We start from the raw sequence: 26,394 nt of genomic DNA, 5'->3' as shown, positions 1-26,394 counted from the left end.
TTTATTAGAAACAACTTGTTTTGGATTGCAGGTCTAGCTTGGCTGGGGGTGGAACAGAAGAGCACAGGACTTGACTCGTCCTCTTAAGCTGCTCTGAAGCCTGTCAGTAATTCAGATTGCTGCTATAAGGAAAAAGAGCTCACATGAGTGTTTATGTCTTTCCTATGACAGTTTTGCATCTTTGTTCCCTAATAACAGATAAATCCATGCTTCGTGTTAATACACTTTTGGTTTAGGTGGGAGTTTTCTAGGCAGAATAGCTGTGAGTAGCGCTCGAGTCCTTGGCTCAGGCTGTAAACAGGTTGTGTTTCTAGTCCTGGCCAGCCAGCAGGCCTGGACTGTATAAGCAAGTGGAAATAGTAGTATTTCGTTCTGTCAGGCACAGCTAACAGTTCTACCCCAAGAGCTTATGTTTTGAATGTTATTCTGTGCTTACTGATCTCCGCCTTCATACAGAACAAGCTCAAGCTATGAACTTTTACTAGTCATGGAGCGAGTACAGCTGTTGTGACAGGATGGTGCTGCAGCCTGTCATGACAAGTGGTGTTTGACCTGATCACTAGGGCAATGGATCACTCTGATCCTGCTCTGCTTGCTGCGGAGAGCAAGGTGTAGTTAAATTATGGTGTGACAGCATACCCCCTCCTCAGCCATGCCCCATGCAACAGTTGGGCTAGTGAGCATGACTAAATACACAGCTTTCTTAAAAATGTTTTATTTTGTTAACTTACCCTTTTGTAGCTAAACAATGCTTTTCTGTATTCAAACAATTTTTTTAAGAGAAAACACATAGAGGTCATATTCTTTCTTAATGGAGAAAGGGCAATACAGTCCATTGTTTGATCCATTTTACATAGTACATGTTGTTTAGAGTATGATGCCCAACCATTCCTGGTCTGCCTGCGAACACTGTTTCACCACTGCCAATACAGCAGAACCAGTTATACATTAAGCAGTCAATCAAGAATCATTCAATTAAAAAACCCAAACTCCTGCTTATAATTCAGAAGGCTTCTTTGAGTGCAAGTTCTGCTCATTTACCTTCTTTGGAAAGCCAAAGCAGCAATGGGATCCTTAAAACATCACTGTCTCGATGCAGTGAAGCAGTTACTGCACAGTCAGAAGAGCGCTCCCACCCACAGTTAAAGTGACTTTAAAAAGTGCTCTGTGGCAGCTGATGCTCCCTTGTCTTTGAGAAAAAGTCTTCATTAGAGGGTTTTGTTGAGCTTTAAAAAAAAGCTAAATTTGGTGTATAACACTCATTGATCCACGGTAAAATTTAAAGAAAGGGACAACTTAAAATTATTGCAACAGTGAGGTATAAAAACGAGTAAGACACCCAGTTCTTGCTTTTGTGTCCCTATCTTGGGGCAGGGCGGAGGGAGTAATTACTTAAGACACTGACCAAACGTGCTCTATGGTTTCTATCATTAGAAAATCCTAAACACTGACACCATTACAGACAGACTGAGGGGTTATTCAGACACGGTGCTAGATGTACTAGCGGTGTTCTCTTGGGTAGGAAGGATGACTTCTTTTAAATCCTGCAGTAGCTCAATCTTGTTATCCAATCTTTTCCTGCTTTCCAGAAGTTCCTGGATTTTCTCCTCTGTTCCTATTATGAAAAAGAAAGGGATAAAAGCTTTTATTTGTATGTAACTATTATTAGTTTAAAATACATGTTACATATGCATTAACACTGCAGAGGCTACTGATGCTTAGTTCAGTCTATCATAAAACCTCTGCCCTGCTGAAGCGAAGCCTTTAGCCCAACACCCTGCACGCCTGGTCTCTTCGTTCAGAGATGGGCTGTGTGCGCTAGGGGAGAGACCAGCTGAAGTATTAAAGCGTCAAAAGACAACACAAAGCAGCAGAGTTACATACTTTGTCATCCATAGACTGTAATCTCAAAACTAGCTACATTATAGATTTAATTTAAACCATCACAGCAAACATAAAAATTAATATTGGGTTAGTAACTAGACTAATATTTTGCATATAAGCTTTAACAGTTCCATTTTCAGAATTGATTTGTATGGGGACTCCTCCAATAAAGATGCATTTTAAATCTTTAAAGATAACATCTCTGAATTACACACTTAAATTTACAAGCCTAATGGATTTTAGCCAACAACCACAAAATTCAACCTAAAAAGACATGGTTTGGACAACTGCATTCAACAGCTAGATTCCCAGAAACAGGACTCAAGAGCGTTTAATGTTCCTTCTTCCGGCAAAACAGTTACTGCCAATGTGCTGATGGGATCAACCCAGTTCCTTCCTTACTTGCAAAGCCCTGCCTGACTGGGTTTCTGCTTCTCTCTGCCGCTTCCATCTCCTAATGGTAAAGACTATTGAAATTGGGGAGAGCTCAGCAACAGGCCTCACTAGAATTCAGAAGCATTACCATAACCTTATATTGTTAACGCTAAGCTTTAAGTGAAGCACTCGCTTTGTTCAGTAACAAAACACGCAGAGGTGTCGGTGACCTCTGAGCAGCAACGTTAGTCCGTGAACAACAAACAGGTTTTCCTCACAGTGTGCGAGAATACCAGAGTTAAGATTTTAGTGAGAAGCAAAATGTATTTTTTTCTTTTTTTGGGGGGAAGACATTGAAGGAGGTCTCCAAAGTTGTAATGGGTAGAGTGGGGAAAGCAGCTCCAGACGTTTGCCCCTGTTCATTCTGAATTACAGAGCCTGAACCATCCTTAACTGTGATTTTTTCTTTTTTTTTTTTTTTTTAAAAAAAAAAAGGCCTCTGCCTTCCCCCTGCTGCTTCCTCTTTGTCAGAAAGCCCGTCACTGCTGCTGTTTGTGTGCGTACATGGAAGATTATGTATGTGCACACACTTCTATAATGCGTTTTTAGATACGTTGCCCAATGAGGCTGAGTGTGGATGTTGGAAACAGGCAGCCAGAAGGACAGTGGTGTCCACTGCCTCTTGAAAATTCTGGGTAGCGGTGCATTGACGAGGGACTTGACGCCTCACCCTAGCTCTGACTGAAAACGAGCAGGTGACCCCTCTCCTCTCTGCTTTCCTCTGCAGTCGGGTGTCACATCCCGCCAGTGTCCATCGTAGCCTGCGCCCACTGTTTGACAGCTCAACAGCTGACAAGACTGCAATGGAAATCGTCGTCTTCACTGCATGCCACAGGCAGCCTTTACGGTGTTTCCAACTGGTATCAAGTCTACGTGGTTAACAGAACTAGCAGGCACGTATTTGAAGAAAAAACTGGACATGCACGAGTGGGAGCTGGAGAAAAAACTCTTAGAGAATACTTGGATACGAATTAATAAATTATCAGAAATAAACAAAACAAAGAGCAAACGTGATGATTGTGTCACTGTGTGTGGCATACGGGTGACCTACAGATGGAAGACATTCGGCTCCATTTCTCTTCTTCCAAAAGGACGTGGCAGAAACAGAAATAGCCCAGAGGCAGATGTCAGTGATGGGAATGACTGGCCTATGCGAATGCTTCCATAGGAAGGCAGGTAACAGATTGGGAACCTTCCACCTCATACAGGAGATGACCTAAAGGGAAAGAGTATGTACTTCTGTAACATCGGGAATGGCCTGCGGAATGTGGACCTGGAATGACTGCACTCGCTCTTCCGTAAGACAGGTGCTCAGGGGCTCTCGGGAAAGGTACCACACAACAGAGTTAAAGTATCGCCGCCTTTGTCTGCACAACTACGTGGCAGAATTCACTGCTACAGCTCCCCTGAAAACAAATGCTACCAAGGAGCTCAAAAGCTGCTGAACAGACTGCTGACCAGCAGAAAGAAGAGGTTAAAGCTGATGGAGGTATCGCCCCAAGCAAGACACGTGGCAATGGAGCAGAAGGCAAAACTAAAGGAAGTCACTTTTCCTTGGAAGAGAGAACAAGAATCTCCAAACTAGAATTTTGAGGTCACTGATGAGGCAATAGCAGCTCCCACATGAAGAGTTTTAAATGCAGTCAAGTTTGCAGTAAAGCTGCAGGCTACAACAGAACCATTTATCCCTATATCTGAAAGGGATTTAAAAAAAGCAGTATCAACAATTACAGCCCAGAGTAACCTTGCTGTGCTGATGCGCAAGGCTTTAGTACAGGTTTTGCACAATGATCCAAGAAGTCAAAAAAAGATAAAATGAAAAAATGGATTGAAGGTAAAGCATCTCAGATGACCCAAAATCACCAGTTCCAGGAAAAAGATGAATAAAACACGGTGTTTATACTAGTCCTTCATACACCACTAGAGTTTGGAAGACAGACTGGGACACACACACACACACAAAAAAAAGCCATTTCCTTCCCTCCCTACCTCCCTGCAGTTCCACTTGTAATGAACATGCTTATCATTCCTTTCTGACTGGTTCATTTTAAGAGCTCCTCTCGATCGGTTTTGAAACCAACCTTGACGTGCATTTTCATTATTGACCCTGAAATTAAAATCAGGCTGATGGCATCAGAAAAGAAGATTGCGTGGTACAGGAAGAACTGAGCTGCTCAAGTTGTGGGGAAATGGAGAGAGGACAACTTTTACACGAGCATCACATGGTTGTGCATACATAGGTGCCAATTTCAAGAATTTCTCCTGTAAGCTGAGAAGAGGATGAAAGGGGATGAAATAATTGATGCAGCTGTGAAAGAAACAAGTGCGATCCAAGGTTGTGTCTCATGAGCAATTATGAGCAGCGATGAGGCACTGGTGGAACCTTGTGTCAGATAACTCTGCCACACCAGTCACTCCCATTTCCCAAAGAGGAATTTAAACGCGAGGAGACTAAAGAGAGGGCCTGGCTTTTTCAGTCGCGTGAAGGTGGAACAGGGAAACAGCAAACACACACTGAACCTCAGCGTTAGCTAATTAAAACCCATTTCCCATATCCCTTCCCAGGAATAAATTAAAGCAGAAGTTAGAACAAGGTTGCTAACTGTTAGCGAGGGAAATGAGAGCAAGAGACTTGCCTATCTGAAGAACAGTTTTAACCTTGTTGCTTACAATAGCCGAGACTGGAGTCCAAGCCCTGCAGTTTCCTTCTGCAGCGGTGGTCCCAAGCAACCGCTCCTGCCCTTGTTTTCGTTTCGCTCTGTGAACACTCTCAACTTGTTTTTCAGAGCACGTTACAATTGCCATCAGGTCCAGGTAAGTTCTGCTCATAGCATTTAATGCTTTTAACTGAAACACAGCAGCCAGTCTGAACAGCATTCGTCAGACAGGAGCAAAGCTGTAACGCAGGCAAGCTGCCGAAGGGAGGCTGCGGGGGAGAAGGGACATAACCTGCAGAAAGAGGACAGGAGTGCAGCCTGCAGGAGGGGGAAGTTCCTCCGGGGCAGAGACCCTTTGGTCTTTCAGAGCTGTGGAACTGTGACTTGCCTTCCCCTTCAGGTCAGCCAGCCAGATTTGACACACTGTATTTCTAAAGATTCAGGTAGCAATGGCTTTTATTCAATTATATATATAATGTTGATAAAAAAGTTCCTTGGAATTTTCATTTTAAATGGTCATGTTATCAAAATGCTTAGAAGAATAACCTCAATGCCAAGAACTATACCAATTGCTGCTGCTCTGACAGCTTTTTTCACATACCTGAATGAATATTTGTCAGTATATTTTCAAACAGTCCACAGTCAAAGAGTGACATCACTGTTTCTTCGTACTCTGGGGAAAGAGATAATTTGATTTAATATTACTGAGTAAAGGTTTACAGAACCATCATGTTAATGCAAAGCCCTACATTAGAAGTAGCACAAAACAGTAATTACTTATTTTATATCATACCGGTTGCTTCAGGTTTTAAGATGTCTTCCTTCTCATACAGTCTATATTGAGAAAGAAGGACCAATTTGTCAATTCTACTGTGGGTTTTTTTTTGTTTCATACAGAAAATAGGAAAGGGGACCTACCTGTAATTCCCTTTCTGGGTCTGCACCACGTGAACAGTCCATTTAAAAATGAGTAATATGCTTAAGTCATATTTCATTCTATCGTCAGGACTGTACATGTAACGGCAGGGCTGACCATACCAATTCCTCTTAACAGACTATGTGACAGGTGAGACAGCGCTGTCACTGTTTGATGTTAAAAGCCAGCCCAGAATTATGCTTCAGTTTCATAACTGAGGCTTCCAATGAAACAAAACACAAAATACCTACAGAGTTCACATGACCGTTAAGAGATTTGCTTAATGGTAAAGGCCTTTGAACCCCTAATGTGTCCTGGACTTCATTACTGCTTCTAGCAGCTGCTGTCATGTTACACGCAAGCTGCTCGTGAGGAAGGTTTAGCCAGGTGGGACATTTCACTTTCCATGCATGTGCTTCAGTTACTTTGCATAAATTAGCATTCTTTATCCAAAGGTATTATTCATAACTTTGTAAAACTGGGAGGACAATAGGACAGGAAGGTTTGAAATTTTCTTTAACTGTGTCGTGGACAAAGCAACATTAGAGTGGAATCCTCCAAGAACAAAGTGCTTCATACAAGCTGATACTTAAACCCATAAAACCCCCAAATACGCACTAACAGCTGACATTAAAGTTCTAACTAATCATCCAAAGACTTAAAAGGTACATACTCGGGGATTTTCCCCTCAAAAGAGAGTGCTGGTATTAACAGATAGCTGGTCCCTCTGTGAAGCTCTAAGAACAACACAGACTTACAATCCAAATAAAACCTTCCAGTTCTCTTCAGGACCTCTCTCTCCATCAGTGCCTGGGAGGAGAGGTCTGGCCGAACCTACCTATGCTTATGCCAACGGATAAAAGGTGGCTTCAAAAATTCAAAGTTAGAAGGCCTTACTAGAGCATGCTGAATTGGCAGCTCTTCTCCTCTGCTGACACAGGTATACCAAAAAATACTCACTCTCCATCTGCTGTGCAGCTGCAGAAATAAGACAGTTATTTGGCACTACAGAAGTATCCTCAGGAAGGTGACCCAGGGCCGAGTGCCCGGCATTCAGATCAGCATTTCTGCTCTGCAAGCAGAGTCCCCCATGGGTCTCCATACCTGTTTCTGAAGTGTTGTCATCCATCAGTTTTTCCTGCGCCAGGTGAAGCGTGTCCAGCATTTCTTCAAATATGTCATCCAGAAGCCCAGCTTGCTTGCATTTCCTAAGAAAGTCTATTCGGACTGTGAAAACACAAAAACACACACTCTTATACAGAAGTGATCCTGACGACAGCTGCATGGGCTTCACTCGCTCGCTTCAGAAATTAAAACTTTGGTTAAAGTCGCCCTTCCAGTAACAAATACTTATGCAAACCCCTGGCTCCTCCAGCTACCCACTCAGCCCTTCTCAGTGGTCAGGCAAACGTAAGCATTGCGCTAGGTATAAAATTACCTAAGCTCTAGATTTGGGCTTCATTCGTCAAAAGCAAGTATCTCCACAACTCTAAATGCACCATTCCCGATACCCCCAGTGTAGGAAAGCAGGCGATTTGTCTTGCTTTTTTTTCCTCCCAATCCTCATAACCACACTGTGGACTGAACAGGCTAAAGGATAGAAAACAGTGCAAGAAGTGAAGCAGTATTGGATTTGGTAAGAGAATTAAGGCTACTTTTACTCCAAGTCACCCAGGCATTAAACTCGTTTATTACAACCCATTTTATACACCTACTTTGTCAGATTTGGATTGCTAGGGAAATAACTACCTATTTTTTCTTCATCTCAGAGCAGCAGGTTAGTGACAGGTTTCAGTAAGATCAATTCAAGGGGCTGTCCAAAAGGAAAGAGCTATCAGACAGCTCACAGAAGTCTGCCAGTCTCCATTAAAAACAATGTTACTTTTTTCTGGAGACATTTGTGAGAAGAGAAATGCCATTTCACTTATACTAGATGCCTTACAAGTATTCCAGGATTCTTTATAGGTTCCATTCTTGATAGTGGTAGTAAAAATTCAGAAAAAACATTAGGCAGCCACCTACTGTTACAATACCGTGCCCACGTATTAAGCATAGCCATGGGAAAGTGAATAATCACCACTAACGCCTTCCAAACTTCCAAGCGACAGCAGAATCCCAACAAGCAATTGCAGTAGGACTGTCGGGGTAACATGAAAACTGCAGAACTGAAGGATGGGTCCAGTGGTTGATTTCACTCTTGTAATACCATATTTATGCAGGTTCAAAATAACATAAGCATGCAGTGGTGGCAGCAGTAACTGTAGCAAGCCCCATGCCTGCCCAGTGAGCCAGAGCTCCTGCTGGAGCTGCGCCGAACTCCTCTCTCACTGCCGGGCTGCAGCTCAACCCCCACCCCTCACAGCACCCCCTCTGCTAACCCATTCCAGAGCACCACCTGGCAGAGCTGCACCCCTCTCTTTCAAGAGGAGCTCAGAGCAAGGAGACCGAGGTGAAGAAGAAATGATTACATCTTAAATTTAGCTGCATTGATGTGGAGGAGGGGGGGATCGGGCAGAGGCACCCCTGTTTGCTGGAGTCACGCAGCTGAACACAGCAGCCAACCAGAGCAGGGGCATTCCCAGGTGAATTCACCAGCTCGCATTGCGCAGCAAGCCTCGGCCAAAGCACAGAGATTCGTTTGCTGCACAATTATTAAAACCTGCACAGTCATTCTGCAAATCAGACTTCCGCTCCCTTGCCAGAGCTTGGAGAGTCACTCATCTCGGGAGAATAATAGAGATACATTTGCTGTTATCAGCCACCTCCAAGCTCTGAACTTCAACATAACAGATTACAGTATCTCCTAGTTGTTCTATAAAGCGAGTCGCACCTTTATGCCTGTTGTTTTTTCTTTTTAGTATTCGTAAACTGTTTTCTTCTGCTGTCTCTTCTGTGCTCTGTAAGAAAAATCAAAACAGCGTATTTTTACATCATACTGACATTTACTGCTTTGTTTTCATTATCTTACCTCTATATTAGCAGAAAGATAAAAAGCAGCTTCTCTGCACAGCTAGCAGTATTCCTCTCCAGACGTGCCGTTTTTAAAAAGGGAAACAAAAATTGCTTCAAAGCAAAAACTTTAAGAAAAGCCCAACACCTGGGGCGCCACCCTCCTTAATTACTGCATTTACAAATAGCACAGGTGTTAACAAATGCCTACCTGCTAACCCCCAGTGCAAATGATGTTTAGTTCCCTAGACCTGATGTAATACTAGAAAGGATTTGAGAGGAGAGGGGGAATATTTTTTTTTCCTTTGGACAGGACACAGTCATTCTCTGCTGTTCCACATCATACCACAGTACTACAAATAATTCTTAAGCTCTGTCACAAAACTCCACTAGTGTAAAAATGTATTGCTTACACAATGGTAAACAATTTATCCCGCCTGGAGCCCCTCAGCTTCTTATCTGCAGTGTTTGTATTGATTTCCGAGATCACTAGCACTGGAGAGCAGTAGAAACAGCACATTACTGTGGGTAACAGGTCAAATGAATCTCCGTTAGAATACCTGGAGTGTAAGTGGATTTACAGCTAAGAAATTCTTGGAGACTACATAAAAACTGCAAAGATTGTCCACGCCCCCTCACATGACCTCCCTTTAATCTCAAGACCTGGGAAAGGCAGAAGTTTTTCCCAAGGAAAGCTGGATGCTAATTCTTCTAGAAAGGAGAAATCCCGACCCCCCCAAAAGTCAATGGGACTTCCCATGCATACTTCCACGGAGCCAAGAGAATCACCTCAAAACTTAAAATGAGCTGTATTTACAGGTTTTCTAACCACAGCCTCTAAAAGGATTTCCGCTGCAACTAGAGCGATGCTCTGCTTGATAGCTCCTGAACCCTTGGGAAGGCCATCTTCACTGGCAGAGCTGAGAACTGCCTGATCTGCAATGACAATCTGCCACATTTACCATGAGCACAAGCTCACACACAAGTGCCAATTTAAAAGGCCAAGCAACTCATCAGAAGCAGTTTTTCATGGAAACTATGTCAAGCCCTAAGCAAATCTGAGGGACGTAGCACTTCCAAAGAAAAGGAGCCCCCAAAGGGAAGCTCTTTCTGGTCATGTCAAGATCACAGCCACCAAGTCAGCCTGGTTCAGAGGTTCTTATCGCATTTGTGCCACGTTACATGAGGGCAGCATTGGCTCTGCCTGAAGCAGCTCCAAATGCAAACAGTTTTGTTTTGACAGAATGACCAGATCAAAACAAGGCAGCTGCAGAGGAAAAGTTATTGCTTCTGTGAGGAAGTTTCTTTCTGAATACACTGTCAAAATACTTCACTAAAAAGTCCTTTGCTGTAGCAGATGCAGGTTCCTGTTTTAGAACTACTTAAATTCAGAATTACCATTTGTTCCGTGATGGTGGAAGATTTCAGTGCATGCCTTCTCCTCTTACTAGCTGCACCTAGGAATCAAGAAACAGCAAAGTAACAAATGTGTCAACCTCAGACTGATTTCACATTATTCAAATTCTCTTTTCCCAAAAAGCTACAAAAGCGAGGCACTTTGGGTAGCAAGGCAAGAGTATGTTTCAGCTTCCCCAAACACCTGACATTTCAGTGGAATTCACATTATTTCCATTTAAGAAAAATTACAAGCCTGTACCATTAGGAAGAAGTGCAAATCACTGTAGAGTTAGGATATCGCTTTGCCTTTTAAACTCAGTATAAAGCAAACCCCAGCTTTTAACATAAGATTTTTGATTGTGGCAGGGTGAACTTATTCTCCCTGGCAGCAGCGCTACTTCTAGGTGGTAAAAACTTCAAGCAAATTTATGAAAGATGACTGTTTTTTTTTCAGTCAATTCTTGTTTATGTTAATACACCCTCAAAACTAAGACTACATAAAGAATTATTTTAGGTGTCCCAAAGACATACAATTGGCATTAGGTTTTTCATTGATGTAACGACCCTCCTAGAAAGCCTCCAGAAGCAATTTGACTTGTAAGTTTAATATTATTTACGCTACAAAGTGGTTTTAGTGACGTGGTATGAGATCTCTGCAAAATCATCTGCTTTCACTCTGTCCTTTCTATCAGCATGTACCAGCCTCTCTCCAACATCCTAACTGGCAGCTGCTGAAAACAGCTACAGCATCACAAGCAGAGAAGGGTAACTCTGACAAGGAAGACACTGCAGGAGCAGAGAAAGATGGAGAAGAGTTCAACCACCCACCAAACCTGAGGGTTTTAAATGCAGTGGGGTTATATGCCCCCTTCCCATTTAACTCTATGTCCTTTGGGCAGCACTTAGTAAGGTTTTTCCTATTAGAAATCATCCTGTTAAGAGGAACGAGGAGTTACTGTTGGTACAAGAAGGCTGTTGAAACAAGATTGGGTTTTGGGTACTCTTCTTTGAGTATGGTGCTGTACACTTGCATTTTTCATGGCCTGAAAGGAAAATCATAGCCTCTCACTTCATCCAAAATAAGGCTGGGTGGCCTAATTTGGAGCCATCTAGGAGACGCTGGTGTAGGCACAAAGTGTTGCTTCCTCTCTAGCAGGACATCTTTGATCTGTGGTAGGATTTTCTGAGCGCTTCCTGATGTGTTCTTTAGGGATGCCTTATAAAACAAAGAGGAATACAGTCCGAAGAGTAGCCCAACTCTTCCTGTTCCCCACAGTGTTCTCCACTCTTCTACATTTGTCAGCCTTTACTCTGGGTACATCCAACATTTCCAGTTAAGCTGAGGTTGAAGCTTGTTTCATCCCTGCTGTACAGAGCTGCAAGGAGACCTCTTGGCTCCTAAGGCATCTTTGTCCTTCCAATCACACAGCAGAGCGCTGACATTTCAGCACAGGAATGTTGTCTGAACCAAGAACAAGGGGACGTTCCTTGACCCCATCTTCTCCAAGCTGCTGGGCAAAATAAGCCTGCAGAGGCAGTCCTTTTGTACCAGCTCCTGCTCCCACACAGCCCAGCACTGGCTCAGCCTGCCCCAGAGGAACAGCTGAGCTACTTCACTTGAGTTGGATCCTGAAAGTCAAAACTCTACCACGGAGCCACAGCGCTTCCATCCCAGCCCGTCTCATTGCCCATTCTGTGCGGACCTGCAAACACACTCAGCACAGGTGTCCCCCGCCTGCCCAGACGGGCCAGGAGTGGGCCAGGCAGAGTACCTGCTACTTCAGCCACCTCACCAGCAGACACCCCTGGCTATTCTGAGCGCCACACGTGCATCCGAGAGTGCTCAGAGGCAGGAGACATTGGGCTTGGGGAACCAAGAGTCATTTACCCAACCCTCACAGCTGCTCCCAACCCCCTGGGATACAGCTACTCTCTCAGAGGTGGGAGAAGCTCATTCAGGAGGCAGGGCAGACATCCATTCTGCCAGCAGAATCCATTTACCCCTCATAAACAGAGGGTCTCCAAATTAAGTGCCACTGGAAGACCTCCTCTAGGAGAAAACTCTCTTCTCAGGGAACAGGCCATACATTGTATATGCAGGACTTGAAGACACCAAGACCTTCAACCTCATAAGATTTAAGCCTTCCTTTTGAAGGAGGTGTGGTCTACAGGGCTGGGCCTAATGCCTTAATCCCATCTCATACTGGAAACGAAGCAATCCTGGCCCTGTCTAGTACTTGGGCAGGAGACCACCTGGGACCCTGGTCAGACCCACCAGACCGACAACCATTAGACCACAGAAATCAAATTAATTTTAAAAAGGGAGGGAATGTCAGGCCTCAAAACTATGGACAAGTAAAAAGCAAAACTACTAAGTGAAATAAGAAGCTGCATTTAGCTAGTGAACCACAGCAATATCAGGTGTTAAACGGACTGTATGTCTGGCTAAGAAGCCCCAGACCCTATGACTAAAAGTTTAAATGATAATCACCTAACCCGCCCCTCTTGAGTGGCATCAGTGTGGAGCCAGACTTTGTCAAGAAGATTAGCCAAAGTTCACTAGACTTCAGTGGGAGCACACCGCTCTTAGCATTAATGCTGACAGTTCGATTGAGCTTAATTTCAAAGTGAAGGCCAGTCTAGGATCCACTCTGTTTTGAGCAGGATTGTATGCATTAGGTCAACAAAGTCACAGCTTTGGTTAATTCAGTGAGATTCTTGACTACCTCTGAATCAGCAAGGACCAGGACTGCCAAATTAAGCTGCATTTCTATAGCAAATGACGAAATCCTTAAACAGAGGTTGTATAACCCTTTTGTTACACTTAAAAAGCTCTTTGGGATCCTTCAGAATGAAAGGCCCTATTTAAAAAACTACTGCAGTGAATACAGAAGATGCAAATGTGAACATTTTAACGTAACTATGGATAAAAACCCCAATGTGACGACTTCTGTAACAGCCCTCTCTTTGCTAATCAAGTGCAAGCTTGTGCATCTCTCGTCATCGTGGCTCTCGTATCTCACATGCATTTTACAAGCTGCTTGGGCCTACCTGCCCGCACAGAGTCAGAATAATTCCATGAAGGACCAGGTCCACAGTGTTTTAAGTCAGTTTTGAGGGAGATTCAGGGAAGACCAAATATAAACATTTCCTACTTCAAAAAACCTTCTCGATTTTTGTGCATATGCATGAATCTCAACCAAACCACTCCTGCAAGATTAGAAATCCACCGCTCAATTATAAGGGTGGAGTAACATTTATTTTGTTCAAATGAGTTATTGACTGTAGGATGCAAACTTTTAAAACAAATGAAATCAATGAAGCCATTAAAGAAACTCACCATAGTGATTGGTCCTATTGCCTGGGTCATGTTTTGGGCAGAACACTCTAAAATTTAAGTTCAATTTTAAGAAAAAGAGAAAAAGTATTAATAAATATGTAAACAGAGTTATGCTGACTGATTTTAACAGATATTTTCCCCTCTTTTCATTGATCGTAAACTGAAAGACGCTTAAAAAAATTATTAGCATTTTTGCTCAGCATTACCCACCTAGGAAAGCACCTGCTGTAAAGTCACATACATGCACAAGCTTGTATTTGTACCTCTAGAGCCTCGGTGGACTCTGAACACTGAAGCTTTGAATTATCAGTTCCATTATCCCACTCTGTTTGGACTTGCTCACTGTTCAAATCCTCAGTCAGATACATTTCATCTGGTGTGGCGATCACTGTGGCAGGGGTACTCTTATTGAAACGCCTTATTAAAATGAGATTAATGCTGTAAAGATGAAATACCACAGTACTAATATTGCTTGATCGTAGCTACCTCAGTTCTGCCCGTTGCCCTGTACCAATCAGGCCAGGTCCAGAACCTCTTCAGATGCATCTGCTTACCAGTCAGCTTGAACTTACAAGCCCTGCATGATGTGCTGGCACTGCACCACCACGCACAGTACCAGTTACTTGCTTGGAGATCTCTGTGCCCCTCCCTTTCCGCTGCCCAGTCCTGATGAGGTGGTCCCCAAATCCTGAGGAAGTAGGGCACCCTGTCTGAGATCCAATAGCTTAAAGCTGCTCAATCCATTCGTTCCTTAAAGACTTTAGCAATATGTGAGATGGGAATATTTTCTCTGGTTCTAGGAGAGCAATGTGAATTCCTTGGAAGAGGCAAATGCAACAAATACAGCTGGAAATATTCCTTATCTTCCAGATACAATAATGTATAAAGAATGTGAACCAGCTTCTATAATATGCCTTTCTTACAGAAGGATCCCAAATCACTTTTTAAGCAAAATTGCCTTGTCAAGAGTGTGGTTTAGCTGATCTCTTAATTACAAATCTATTTGCCAAGACTAATGTTCAAATGTTTGGAAGCAATTTTTAAAGGAACTGCATTTACTAGTACATTTTCTAATCATTGTCATTCTTTTATTTCAACAAAATAGAAGCACTGACCTTAGAAAAGCAGTCTGTTTCCTTGACGAGCCAGCTTTTTTGCATGAAATTCATTTTGATGCACAAAAAAACAGATTTATGCATGCCTAACAATTAAATCAGAAAGCTAAGTACTGGAGGCACCTTATTTACATTCCTGAATTTCTAATATTGCCCTTTGGAGGTTGTTTTTTTTCCTTCCCTCCCTTTAATTCTATTCTTTCCCAGTTAAAAACAACCTTCCTAAGTACAAGAACATCTTATAAAGAACAGACAATACCTTTTACTACTCAGGCCACTTTATTTGGAAGCACTTCCCTACTATCATTTTTGCAAGATGGCAGTACAAATTGTGCTTATTTCCCCACCTCTACTCTTACCAGCCCCTTCCATAGCACTGCATGCCTTCTCTTTTTTGTTCTGCTCATCACTGCTCATCATCACAACGATGGCAACTCGGAATTTAAAACCAGCAGCTCTCTCTTTCGAAGGAACTCTTTCTTTTGATATGCTTTTCAGTATGTTATATTTCACCATGAAAAAGTGCGGGGGGCTGTCAATCCATGCCCACTGTTTTTCAAGTCTTGTTCCTCTTCTCTCCAATAATTTCAGGCTAGCTACAAATTTTGTACTTTATTTATGCCACTGATATTGTGCAAAAGCCTTTGGGTTCAAATCCCTGAAACCTGCCTCACCATCTTTCTCTAATCCAGTTCTTTTTCATCTCTTCAATACAGGTTGCTATAGCCTAGTTTCCTATATAGGACAAGCAACTAGTCTCCCACAGTGACTTAATAAAAGGCATTTTTAAGGATCCCTCTTCCAAACCTTCAAGGTCACCAGCTCAGAAAACCAGCAAATCAAACTATATATTCAACCACTTCTTTACCAGTTTGTATCTAGACTGTTATCAGTCCCATTCATTTTTCAACATCTTGAGAAGTTCAGTGTTCTTCAGCCTGAGCTATCCTTTCTAAAGCTATATGATGGGAGCCATTTAATCTGTGATCATAGAAAGTTTCCATCTTCCCAGCTACACTCTTTCATGAGCTTTGCAGAATCCTGAAGACTTTATAAGCATAAACTAAACATATCATCTTCCCTACACAGCTGGGCTTACAGCCTTGCAGAAAGACGTATTTGTTTTGGACTGAGAGCCCTAGTGCAGCCAGGAGCGCAAGTGTTTTGACACAAAAGGACCCATCTTTCACTGCTACTAAGGATTGCACAAGTCCACCTTTTCCTGAAACAAGTAGTGATGAGATGGTCTACCAGATTAATCTAAGACTAACATGGCCTGTGATCTCTCTGGCCCTGCACAGAAATGGTCATCAGACCACCTCAGACTTTACTATAACTTCAGCACTCCAAAAGGTCCCTAAAGTCGCAATTTCTCAAGCCCTTCATCTACATCTTCCAAACAACTTGTTCTACTACTAACAGCAATGCAGTCAGCCTGAGGGCAGCGGACACCAGGACTAGCATGATCAGGACAGAAAATTTACTTTAAAATGCTAGCAATGTACTTGAAATATAGGAACATCTTTGGTGGGAATACAAAGATCTCTGCTAGCATATGAGGGAAAATTACCAGAATTTCTCTAACGTGAAGTGCTATAGCCTGCTCCGTGCTCAGACCGCATTTACTGAAGCTTCTGAACCAACAGAAATGGAGAATTTGAGTGACATTAATAAAAATCTTGGTCCTTGACGACTAGCTAGATAGCCAGCAAGGACTGACTTCCTCAGTTTTGGCCTAGTGATCTTTCAGGTGTGTTGCAGGCTCAAACACTGAATAGATTCCTTCCCTCTGCTGTGATGTTTTCCTGTGAAAGGAAAACATTTCCCCTATTGCTTGTGAACAGAAGATCAAGCATCACTTTAAGAGAGGAGAACATATTTCCTTTTTAAAAAATTTTTAAGTCTCTCCTCCTGACACCACCACCAAAATCTTGACAATAATTAGTTAGAAAATACTTGGTTAAATACCGGTAGACTCCATTTACTTCATCCGTTTCTATTGCTGCATCATCGCAGAGTGCACAGAAGTAGTGGTAACTTCTGCGACAGGCTCTTTCCTCACATCCCACAGTGGCTCCTTTCTTGCGACAGAAGTTGCACATCTAGAACAGGATGAGGTTTAGCAGGTAAGCGTTACAGACAGCTACTGAAAACCTTGCCATACGAGGCAAATACTATCCTCTGTGGGAAAAATCAAATCTTTCATGGCAAGTTGCCTCTGTAAAACTCATCAGGCAAGCTCACACCTGCAAACTCCTACCCTGGTCATTATTTCAGCCACCTTTTTGCTATCTTACCCCTATTTCATACTGATGAATTTGTAAAATGATGTAAAGAGCCAGGTAAGGGCTGGGAAACTTCCCCCTCTCCCCTAAATCTTGCCCAAGTTATTTCAATACCTATTGGTATTAGTGCTTGTATTTACGTTTTCTAGGCTAATTCGTAATGAAAAGAGTTCCACCCAGGATGTAAGGGAGGAGGGCAGCTGAGGACAAAGCCAATAAGAAAACCTCATATTAATAACCTTCCTTCTGCTAAAACCAGAAGGTGTTTCCCTTTAGACTTACGGATTGCATAATTTTGTTTCAGGTACTGGCTTAGTCCTTTACTAAAGTCTCTTAGGAAACTTAGACTTAGGACTTAAAGGCCAGAAAAATCAACACATTTTAATACAAAATGAACTAAATTTCACCAAATATAATATCAAATCAATGTTTCTACCTCTAAATCTGTAATTTCCCTAATCTTAATAGATCAGAAGGACCAAGTACTTTTCTGCATTTTTTTCAAGCATGAAACAGGCCAGACAACGTTCAATACTATGAAATGGGACTAAGTGCAGATTCAGAAAGAAACTCCTTACCAGCCGCTTTCCTCTCTTGAGTTCTTTCAACACGGATGTCACATCAAACCTTATATCCAGGTTATCTGGGTTATACTCTTCAGATTCTACAAATCCTGAGGAAAATAACTAAAGACAAAAGAGACAATATTAAGAATTAATAGAGGGACTCAGTCACCAGTGCATTCCAGACAAAAGAGAAAAAGGGTACATCTTTTCTTCTTGCACTTGCCCTACCTAAGAAAGGCTGATTTTTCTCTGTGTTTTTAAGAAGTTTCACCTACATTGAACAAAGAGCTGTGCTTAAACCTTTTCCCAGTCAAAAGAAGTTCCCCTGTCTATACAGGAGATTTCACACCTGAAGGTGAACTAAGAAAAGATAACAAGGTGAGAAAGTGAACTTAGTAAGAAGTGTAATGAAGAAAGTCTAGAAGGCCAGGCTGCGCAGAGCAAGGAGGAGAAGCTCTTCGGCTGACAGACCTCCACACCTTGAACATCTTGTTATCTGCCCAGTTGTTCAGACTTACAGCTAGATGCAACATTTCTCTGTAATAAAATTTCCGTGCAGTCCAATACTGACAACAGCTGACTGCATGAGAAACATAGGAACATTGTACAAAGTCTGGGAGAAACCCACAAAAAATGCATACATGCACATTAGGGCCACTTTAATTCCCATAGAAGTGCTGAGCCATGACAATAGGTGAGGAAGGGGAAGTTCTTAGCAACTTTTTCTAACCATTATATATAGCTAATTCCAAACAAAAGTGAGCTACCCTTACGTCAACTGGCAAGCACAGTCTGCCTGCTCAGAAGGTGATAGCTAACTGCAAAAAAGCCAAGCAGCGCAGAGAGGCCTAAGGCAGAGAAATTAGTAAAGTTGGGGGGGGGGGGGGGAGACAGAGAGAGAAAGTTTCAACATTGAAGCAACATTATAGCCCTAACACAATCTGTTTCAAACAAAACATCCAAGTAACACTGTAAAATAGATATCAGATGTTTCTGAAACATTCTGCTAAAAAAAAAAAAAAAAGTAGAAAAATAAAGATGTAAACATAAAACCTGTGAGAATAAGAAGGCTGGAACAGTGAAAGCCAGAAAGCTGTTCCAGCAGAGCTATCTCCTGCACTAAGCGACCCTCACTGAAGGGAGAATATGGCATCTGTAATTGATTCTGCACACCAAGAACCAGCTCCACTAAGATCCCAGAACAAAGGGGAGGCATTTTGACAGCAAGGAGAGTGAATATATTCTAGGGTCACAGCACACTTAGAGCTTCACAGATATTTTTATATAATCAACTTCTGATATTTTTATTCCTTATTTTATAAAAGGCACAGACTAGGAAGTTTTTTACCTTGATATATCAAGTGATGTGAACATTTTCCTGCAAAGGTTTAATTAAATACACAACTTTCTGTGGTCTGAGAAGCCTCATTCAATTTAGTGTCTCAAGAAGCCCTATTCCTACTGGTAGGCCTTATGTGTGTCTAGAACCATTGATCAGGAACACACACGCATGAAAACACCACAAATCAACTTGTCCAGCTGTGCAGCCGTGTCCTCCCCCTCTCCAAAATTCTGGCCTCTTAGGTACCGACCAACTAAAAGCCACTCACCAAACAGTCCTGATGAGCGGCAATATTTCGCTCTTTGGCAATATACATTACAGAACCAGCCTCCCCTTCTGAACAAAACGCACACGTTCTTCTCACCATCTTCGCCATTATCCGGAAAACACCTAGAGCAGGAAAACTGGGACAAAACACAAAGCAATTGATGCAGCTATCATACGCCAAGCAGGACGAACAGAGGAAAGCAGAGCTTGCTAGCGCTTGCCCTCTAACTGCTCTTTCACCTACATCCCCTGAACCTTGGTGCTTTGCTCCTCCAACTACTAGAAGAATAGGCAAAGCTCGCTCTTGGGACAGCAGTGGGATGGAAACCAGCTCCCAGGAGCTCCAGCAGTTAGAGCAGGAGGAAAACTGGTTTATTTCCTCTTGAAAAGTCACTAACAAGTCATAAGGGTTAATACAAGAGTTTTCAAGCTTGCTCAGCAACATATGCTCCAACAACAGGCCCAAGAGCGGGCCAGCAAGCCAAGCCCTAGATGTGAAACCCCTTTTATTTAGAGGAGGTCAATCATTCATAGCAGTGCTTTCCGTAAGCTAGTTCTGCTGCGTGTGGGTCTGCAAGCCAACCGGGGAGAGAAAAATAGCTGTCCCCAAACTTCTCCAGTGCCTTCCACGAGTTCACAGAAAACAAGGAAGAAACGCTAATCCCTTATTGTAAAAAGGATGTAGCAAAGAAGCGTCAAGAGGCTTGCAAGTAAAAGGGGGCAGAAGACAGAGTCAGAAACGAGAGATTTGAACATTCTCTCTCAATGAGGTGGAGCGCTAACATGAGCGACATAATTTTCTCTATACCCTGGGATTTGCCCCATGGACATCTGTTCTTTTTTTTCTGGCCATATCCGCTCAAGTCTTAATTGCTCTTCTTCGCACAGTCTCTCTTTTCCCCCAGCAGCTGCAAAATGTTAAGACCAGCTACTTATTTCACAAAACAGTCTAAATGCTTCTGGATAAGCCTTTACCCGCGTACCCAACCAGTAGTTTAGAGCATCATGCCACATATTAGTAGCAGAAGTTTTACTTTGTCTGTGGTTTCTGTGTACGTCCACTGCAGAAATCTTCAAGTTTCCCACTCCCACTAGGAGTGATACTCCAAACTGCCCTTTGCTGGAGACGTCACCTCTGACAGCACAAACTCCTGCAGGTTAAGGGTAAGAAAAGTCTGCTTTTACTTTCAGGAAGTAAGAAGATTTGAAGTTAAATTATTCTAGTGAGAGAGAGGTAGTAAGGTCCAAGTACAAAACAGGCAGGAAATCTCACAGTCCAGCAAATATCACAACATTTCTGTGGTTTTCAACAGCCAACCTCTGTTTTCATTAGTTCCCATCTCCCTTCCATAAAACAGAGGGGGTAGTCTCAAGTGAGAAGCACACCAGAGTAGAAGGGGATTTTTTTTTTTTCCTCTGGCTCTGCCACTGAGAATTTACTTAATCACAGCAAGTCACTTTGCCTCCACAAACATCTGGGTTTTTTCCCCCCATCCTTCTACCTCTTGTAAGCAAGGCAGGCTAGAGACTGATTTCCAATATCCATCTATACAGTGACCATCACTTCAGTCTCAGAACTTAAGCATTAAATAAATAAGATAGAAACAAATAGAAATGTATAGAAATAGAAATATTAGAAATAGAATAGAAAACAAAGACGGAAAAAAATTAAAAAGCAAAACAAGCTAGAGTTTGAATGGTCTAGAACTCAGGAAAAGTTCTCTGCAGCAAGCTAATACCTGGAATCGATGCAGATACATAGGCCCTGCTCAGGCCCAGTCAGAGGATCCAGCTCCGGGGGCTCTAGGAATTTCGTGAGGAAGAGGCTAAAGGTGGAGTCTACAGTCCCTGGTGTTCTTACAGGCTCAGGAGAAATCCTGGTGCTGCCGGAGAACAGAGGACACTCAGTCAAGGTCAGCCTTGGGGTTACTCTGGTGCCTTTGCAGGAACCTTGAAGCGGCGGAAGGACAGCTCTTGGCCATTCCTCACCACGGAAGCAGCCAGCCTGCACCCGTATCCTCTCCCCCACAGGAGCATTGCTTCGGCCCTGTGCTCCTCCCTAGCCTCCTGCTACAGATTACTGCCAGGGACATGATTCTGAGCTAAACGGGGCAATGGATCTGGCTGGCTGCTCTCAAGTGAGAAGGGAGCGGCTAAGGGCATGGTGCCAGTTCCATAGTTTAATTACATTTCGCCTAAACAACCCCTTGCTTTCGCAGGTCTTAAGCCTGCTGCTCACAGATTCCATTTGACAGCCCAGGATCTGTCTGAAGAGACAAGAAATTGTTCCTTACTCAGCTCCTCCAGTAACACTCGTCAGGGCATAGATCTGTTATTCTTTATCCTACTACCTCTTTTTCAAGTTGAAGAATCTGAAACTATTTAGTTGTTCCTTCTACAGAAGCTGCTCCGCATCTTTGATCATCCCTGTCACTTCTCAATCTCTTCCCTACTCTTGCTATGTTCCAAGAGGAGCAAACGACCTTCAGAAGGGTGGGCTACCATTTACAATATAAAGTCACAATGGCACTCTGTATTTTTCTGTTTTTTTTTCTTAATAATTCTTAATATTTCAATCACATTTTGGACTGCTTCTGAGCACGGACCTGACACTTTCACAGAACTACATATTATAGTCTCCCAGATCTCTTTCCTAAGTGATATCAGAGGGCATCAGCCTTACAATTGTTGCTCTGACATGCATCATTTTCCACTTATTTTAAATTTTCACCTGCTATTTTATAGCCAAACCACTCGCTGTCACAAAGCCCTTCTGCAACTCTTCATAGCTTTCACTTTCACTGCCACAGAAGCGGATTGTGGGAACCTAAGGTGACCAAGAGCTTAATCTGTAAGAGCTGGTGGCCCTTCCACTGCCCTTCAGTAATGACAGAGCAAAAGAAGCTGCAGAACAGATGACAGAGGAGAAGCAGCTGAGTGAAAGAAACAGTCACATGCCTCTGGCTGCTTCTCTGGTACCTGTGCCATTTCCTACAAGTAAGTTGTGGTTTGTTTTTTTTTTTGCAACAGTGACAAAATGGAAGACAACAGGAAATGAAACAGAAAGTAAAAAGGGATGAAAATGTTGGCAAGTGCACAGGGATTGTGCCACTTCCAAATACACCTTGCTGAAATATTACCAGTTTCTCTAAGTATTTCCTCTCCAGAGCCAATTCTGAAAGCATCCTCGCACATAAATACACACATTTTTACACAGGAGAAAATTAAGAGACAGAATGTCACTCAGCTATCTGTAGGGGAGTAAGGAAAAGAACTCTAGTCCCCTGATTTCCAGCATGCTACCGAAACCGACTGCCCTAGCTCCTGCTCTGCTCTCCTCTTCACCCCAGTACAGTGAAGGATTGATTTATTGAAGTGGTGAGAAGGAAGGAAATTACACACCTATCACCCTACACTCACTGCGTCCTCCATTTGCACTTTGTGGGGAAAGAAGCACTGCTGGTCATGTATTAGCTGGGCATGACCTGCACATGCATTCCCCTGTTCTTCCCCAAGTCATTAGCAGCATAAACACATCCAGCCTTTGCAAAGTTTTCAGAACAAAAACAACAAAGAAATCCATCTTGCTGATCACCTTTCACTTGCTACAGAGAAAACAGTTTCAAAGATCTAAAAAAATATTTTCTTTAGAAAGATGTATGTTAACACATCTGATCCAAGTGATGGGGGTGACTGGAGGGTGCCTCATCAGATCTAAATTCTCACCTATTTGCAAGATCACAGAATGGTTTGGGTTGGAAGGGACCTTTGAAGGCCATCTAGTCCAACCCCCTTGCCATGGGCTGGGACATCTTTCACTAGACCAGGCTGCTCAAACCCCCGTCCACCCTTACCTCAACACTTCCAGTGATGGGGCATCCACAACTTCTGTGGGCAACCTGTGCCAGTGTCTCACCACCCTCACTGTAAAAAATTTCTTCCTTACATCCAATCTAAACCTACCCTCTTTCAGTTTAAAACCATTGCCCCTTGTCCTGTCACTACAAACCTTGGTAAAAACTCCCCTTCTTCCTTATAAGCCCCCTTTAAGTACTGAAAGGCTGCAATACGGTCTCCCTGAAGCCTTCTCTTCTCCAGGCTGAAACCTCAACTCTCTCAGCCTTTCTTCACAGCAGAGGTGCTCCAGCCCTCTGATCATTTTCACATCCCTCCTCTGGACCCGCTCCAACAGGTCCGTGTCTGCCTTGTGCTCAGCACCCAGAGCTGGAGGCAGCACTCCGGGTGGGAGATGTCTGGACTTCTGTTGTTAGAGGCCCTCAAGTGCCCCCTGATGTGCTCCATACACCTTATCCTCTACCGACACACCGCTTCCAGCATTTTAAACACAGCGGCAGAGCCGCCCCGGGAGGCTCAGGGCCGAGGCGGGCCCGGTCGCAGGGGGCTCCACGACAACGGCCACCGCCGCTGAGGGAAACCCTGGGTCGTCCTCACGGCCCCTCCCCCAGCCCCGCTCTCCCCCGAGCTCCAGCCGGGCCCATTCATTGAGACTCCGGGGGGGGTGGGTGGGCAGGTCTGAGGGGGTCCGAACACCAGGTGGCCCCATTTCCTCCCCCCCTCGGTTCCGCAGTGAGACTTACCGCGGGGCGGTGGGAACCATCCACCCCCGTCCTCGCAGCCCGGCCCGCACGAGCACCCACTTCCGCGCCCGCTCTCTATGCCCCCCCCCTCCCAACTCTCCCGCGCGGAAGTGGGCGTGCCCAGCCGCGGCACGGAGCTTGCTCAGTGGCCGCCCGCCGATGTCCGTGCGGGGGGCATAGGGAGCGGGGCTCCGCGTGGTGCAACTGCCCGGCGCTGATTGGCTGCGGCTCCGGCGTGGAGGGGAGGGGACTGGAGGCGCTCCGCTCCGCCGATCACGTGGTGAGGGAGCGGCGCTCGGCCCATCCCCCGCGCCTTTGGGCGTGCCGGGGCCAAAACCGCAGGTTCGATACCCGCGCCCGTCACTCCCGGTGGCCGCCGTCGGGCAGCCATTTCCCAACGGATTTCCCCACGGGGAACGGGACATCCTGCATCCTCCCATAGCCCCCGTTCATTTTTGCACGTCCCTTAACCAGGATAGGGGGGACGGCAGGTGAGATGATGGGGCGGTCGCGATCGGTGCCCAGTGTGGGGCTGGCAGGGTGACATCCGACCAAGCAGCTGGTTCAAGAGAAGGGCAGGAAAGGCCGGGACGAGGTGGTGTGCCTCCCGCAGCCATGAGGCCCTTCGTTCAGTCGGTCCCTCCACAGTGGAGGAGGAGGCAGCTGCAGTGCGCTGGCTCCATACCCGGCCATCGTGGTGCTCACCCAGCACGGGAAGGACCGGGCCCACCCAGTGCCACTGGTCAGCACTTTCCTTGGTCAGGAGGTCAAAGACAGGCTTGTCCTCAGGCGACCGGGGATATAAGGCTTCCTACCGTGCCAGCTCCTCGCTGCGCAGCTTTGCTGGTGCTTCCTTGCTCGTAGCCTGACGGTTCATACATAGCCTGATCCCCTCCAGCTGCCCGTGCAAACAGATGGCGAGCGCGCACCAGCTAACTGCAAAGCGTAAGCACACTGGGAGAAGCTGGTTGCTCTGCAGGTCTCAACACAACACACACTGCCGGGAGATTTCCTCTTCCTGCTTCACACGGGTGCAATGTTTCTGCAAGCTCTTCGAACATCAGCGACTCAAGGCTTAAGGCAAAATTGTGCCAGTGAGACCAAAGTTTAGGCCTACATGAAGTTCCTCTGCATCGCGTGGGATAATTACACAAACCCTAAATTTCCACCCCCATACAGCTCACCAGCCACAACATAACAGGCACGTTCTGGCCCATCGGGAGGCCACACCAAACACAACATGGAGCTTTTTAAGATCAGTTCCCTTTACCAGCTAGAACAGATTTGGCTTTTCAGCACTGCTGGCGTTACTGCATCTGGTTTCCCAAATCCCTTTGCGCCTGCCCAGATGCAGCATTTCAGAGCTAAGGTCAGCCCCTGTGTCCAGGCTTGTAATTAGATTGCCTCTATTAGCCAGATGCTGCTATGCAACACCAATTCCTGAATCTATTATCTAGATGGTACTTGAATGAGTCAACTGGATTCAAGCATCCTCACAAGTGCGTAAGTCTTAAACTAGGAAAATTTTCCTAACAGAAGTCTGTTTTTCAACACAGAAAAAGTAATTCTCTGTGGAGGAAAACCAATGGCAAGTCCCTCATGATCTCTTCTTCCAACCCCTGCTCTACAGAGCTATATAGTTCTGCTGAAATAGGTGGAGCTGGAAATTAGTGCTCAGTAATTTTTTGGAAAAAAAGAAAAAAAAAGAGTGATGTGCTCCAGTCCAGCTTCTTTTATACCTATGCCATAGCTGATCTTCAGCTGTCTTTGCATTTGTATGCTCACCTTGGGCGCTAACATTTATTTCCCTGCAGGTCATGGAGCCCTTATACATCCTCGCTTCCTGAAAGTCCCTCCGTTGGGACAGTCCTGCTCACTATAAGAGAGTCAGCAACGTCCACACTGTATGGCTGGACCACACCATTTCACAGGAACAAGGTACCACTCTGAAAAAGCCTAAGTTTATTTCAGAATTCCCCTCTGCTGGTCCTCCATCAGTGTTGTAAAACCTACATTCCCCTGCAGGTCAATAGAAACTGTGATTTCAGGGCATCTCCAAAGCTTTGCTTCATGTCTCAGTGTGACTAATTCCCAGCAGCCATTCTTCTTCTGATACCCCTGACAGGCTGACAAAAAGTCCCAAATGTATCATTCCACAGGCGCTTTCGAGTGTTTCACTTGGAACATTTCCACCTATTCTTTCGTCGGTGCTTTTGCTCAGTGCTTTTACATGATTCTCTGCTAAAGCATAGGTGGCACGAGGGGCTATGTTCAGAAATACGCCCACCTCTGAGCTGTGTACAGGCAAGCGGAGGAACTGACAGCTGAGCAGAGAGCAAGTTCAGATGAGCACGCTCACGATGTCTATTGAACTGGCACAGCCATTATCTGCAGAGGATACTTGCCAGCCACTTTCAGCAGAACCCATTCTAAGAAAATCACAAAAACAGGCGGAAAACATACCTTGTAAAGTAAATTTGCAAGAGGATAGGTTATGATCTCTGGTCTGGTACATTGGATTCACAAGCAGTGAAAGCATCAGACTGCGAGGGCACTAGAAGCTGGGTTGCAACCGCTGTGAATAGTGTATCCTCACATGGAGGAGAATGAAGAAGCACCAGCCTGAAGACAGACCTGATAAA

General features: G+C 44.4%; 2 protein-coding genes across 9 annotated transcripts in view; one reads left to right on the top strand and one right to left on the bottom strand.

Annotated features, from left to right (window-relative positions):
* The window catches only part of RCBTB1 (RCC1 and BTB domain containing protein 1), a 32,062-nt gene extending 26,479 nt beyond the window's left edge, over positions 1-5,583 (top strand). Inside the window, exon 13 of the mRNA XM_075139643.1 lies at positions 3,047-5,583. The gene's annotated coding sequence lies outside the window, so the exon portion shown is untranslated. The remainder of the gene's footprint in view (positions 1-3,046) is intronic.
* Positions 700-23,859, bottom strand: PHF11 (PHD finger protein 11). Of its 8 annotated transcripts, XM_075139652.1 has the most exons (13): positions 23,753-23,858; positions 20,894-21,037; positions 20,189-20,305; positions 19,156-19,291; positions 17,558-17,665; positions 16,663-16,796; positions 13,580-13,626; positions 10,240-10,298; positions 8,723-8,789; positions 6,997-7,119; positions 6,790-6,870; positions 5,578-5,649; positions 700-1,615 (listed from the first exon to the last, which is right to left on the bottom strand). In XM_075139652.1, the coding sequence occupies exons 4-13, from the start codon at positions 19,261-19,263 to the stop codon at positions 1,476-1,478; spliced, it is 939 nt and encodes a 312-aa protein (XP_074995753.1). In that variant the 5' UTR covers positions 19,264-19,291; positions 20,189-20,305; positions 20,894-21,037; positions 23,753-23,858; the 3' UTR covers positions 700-1,475. The 8 variants fall into 8 exon arrangements, with proteins under 8 accessions (XP_074995753.1, XP_074995750.1, XP_074995755.1 ...); XM_075139649.1 differs by lacking the exon at positions 20,189-20,305 and having other exon boundaries at positions 23,753-23,859; XM_075139654.1 differs by lacking the exon at positions 6,790-6,870 and having other exon boundaries at positions 23,753-23,857.
* Positions 23,860-26,394: the final 2,535 nt, after the last annotated feature.

This window comes from Calonectris borealis, chromosome 1, assembly GCF_964195595.1.
Source record: "Calonectris borealis chromosome 1, bCalBor7.hap1.2, whole genome shotgun sequence".
In the NCBI taxonomy this organism is placed as follows: domain Eukaryota; kingdom Metazoa; phylum Chordata; class Aves; order Procellariiformes; family Procellariidae; genus Calonectris; species Calonectris borealis.
This window is presented reverse-complemented; position numbering and strand designations above follow the sequence as displayed.

What these genes read in the sequence shown, in the direction of transcription:
- PHF11 (XM_075139649.1), bottom strand. Translation starts at nt 23,772, where the DNA reads ATGGTTCCCACCGCCCCGCG. An exon ending in GAAGTAAATGGAGTCTACCG is followed by an intron (nt 13,627 to 16,662) that starts GTATTTAACCAA and finishes CTTAAATTTTAG; the next exon opens with AGTGTTCTGCCCAAAACATG. An exon ending in TGCCAATTCAGCATGCTCTA is followed by an intron (nt 5,650 to 6,789) that starts GTAAGGCCTTCT and finishes CTCTTTCCCCAG; the next exon opens with AGTACGAAGAAACAGTGATG.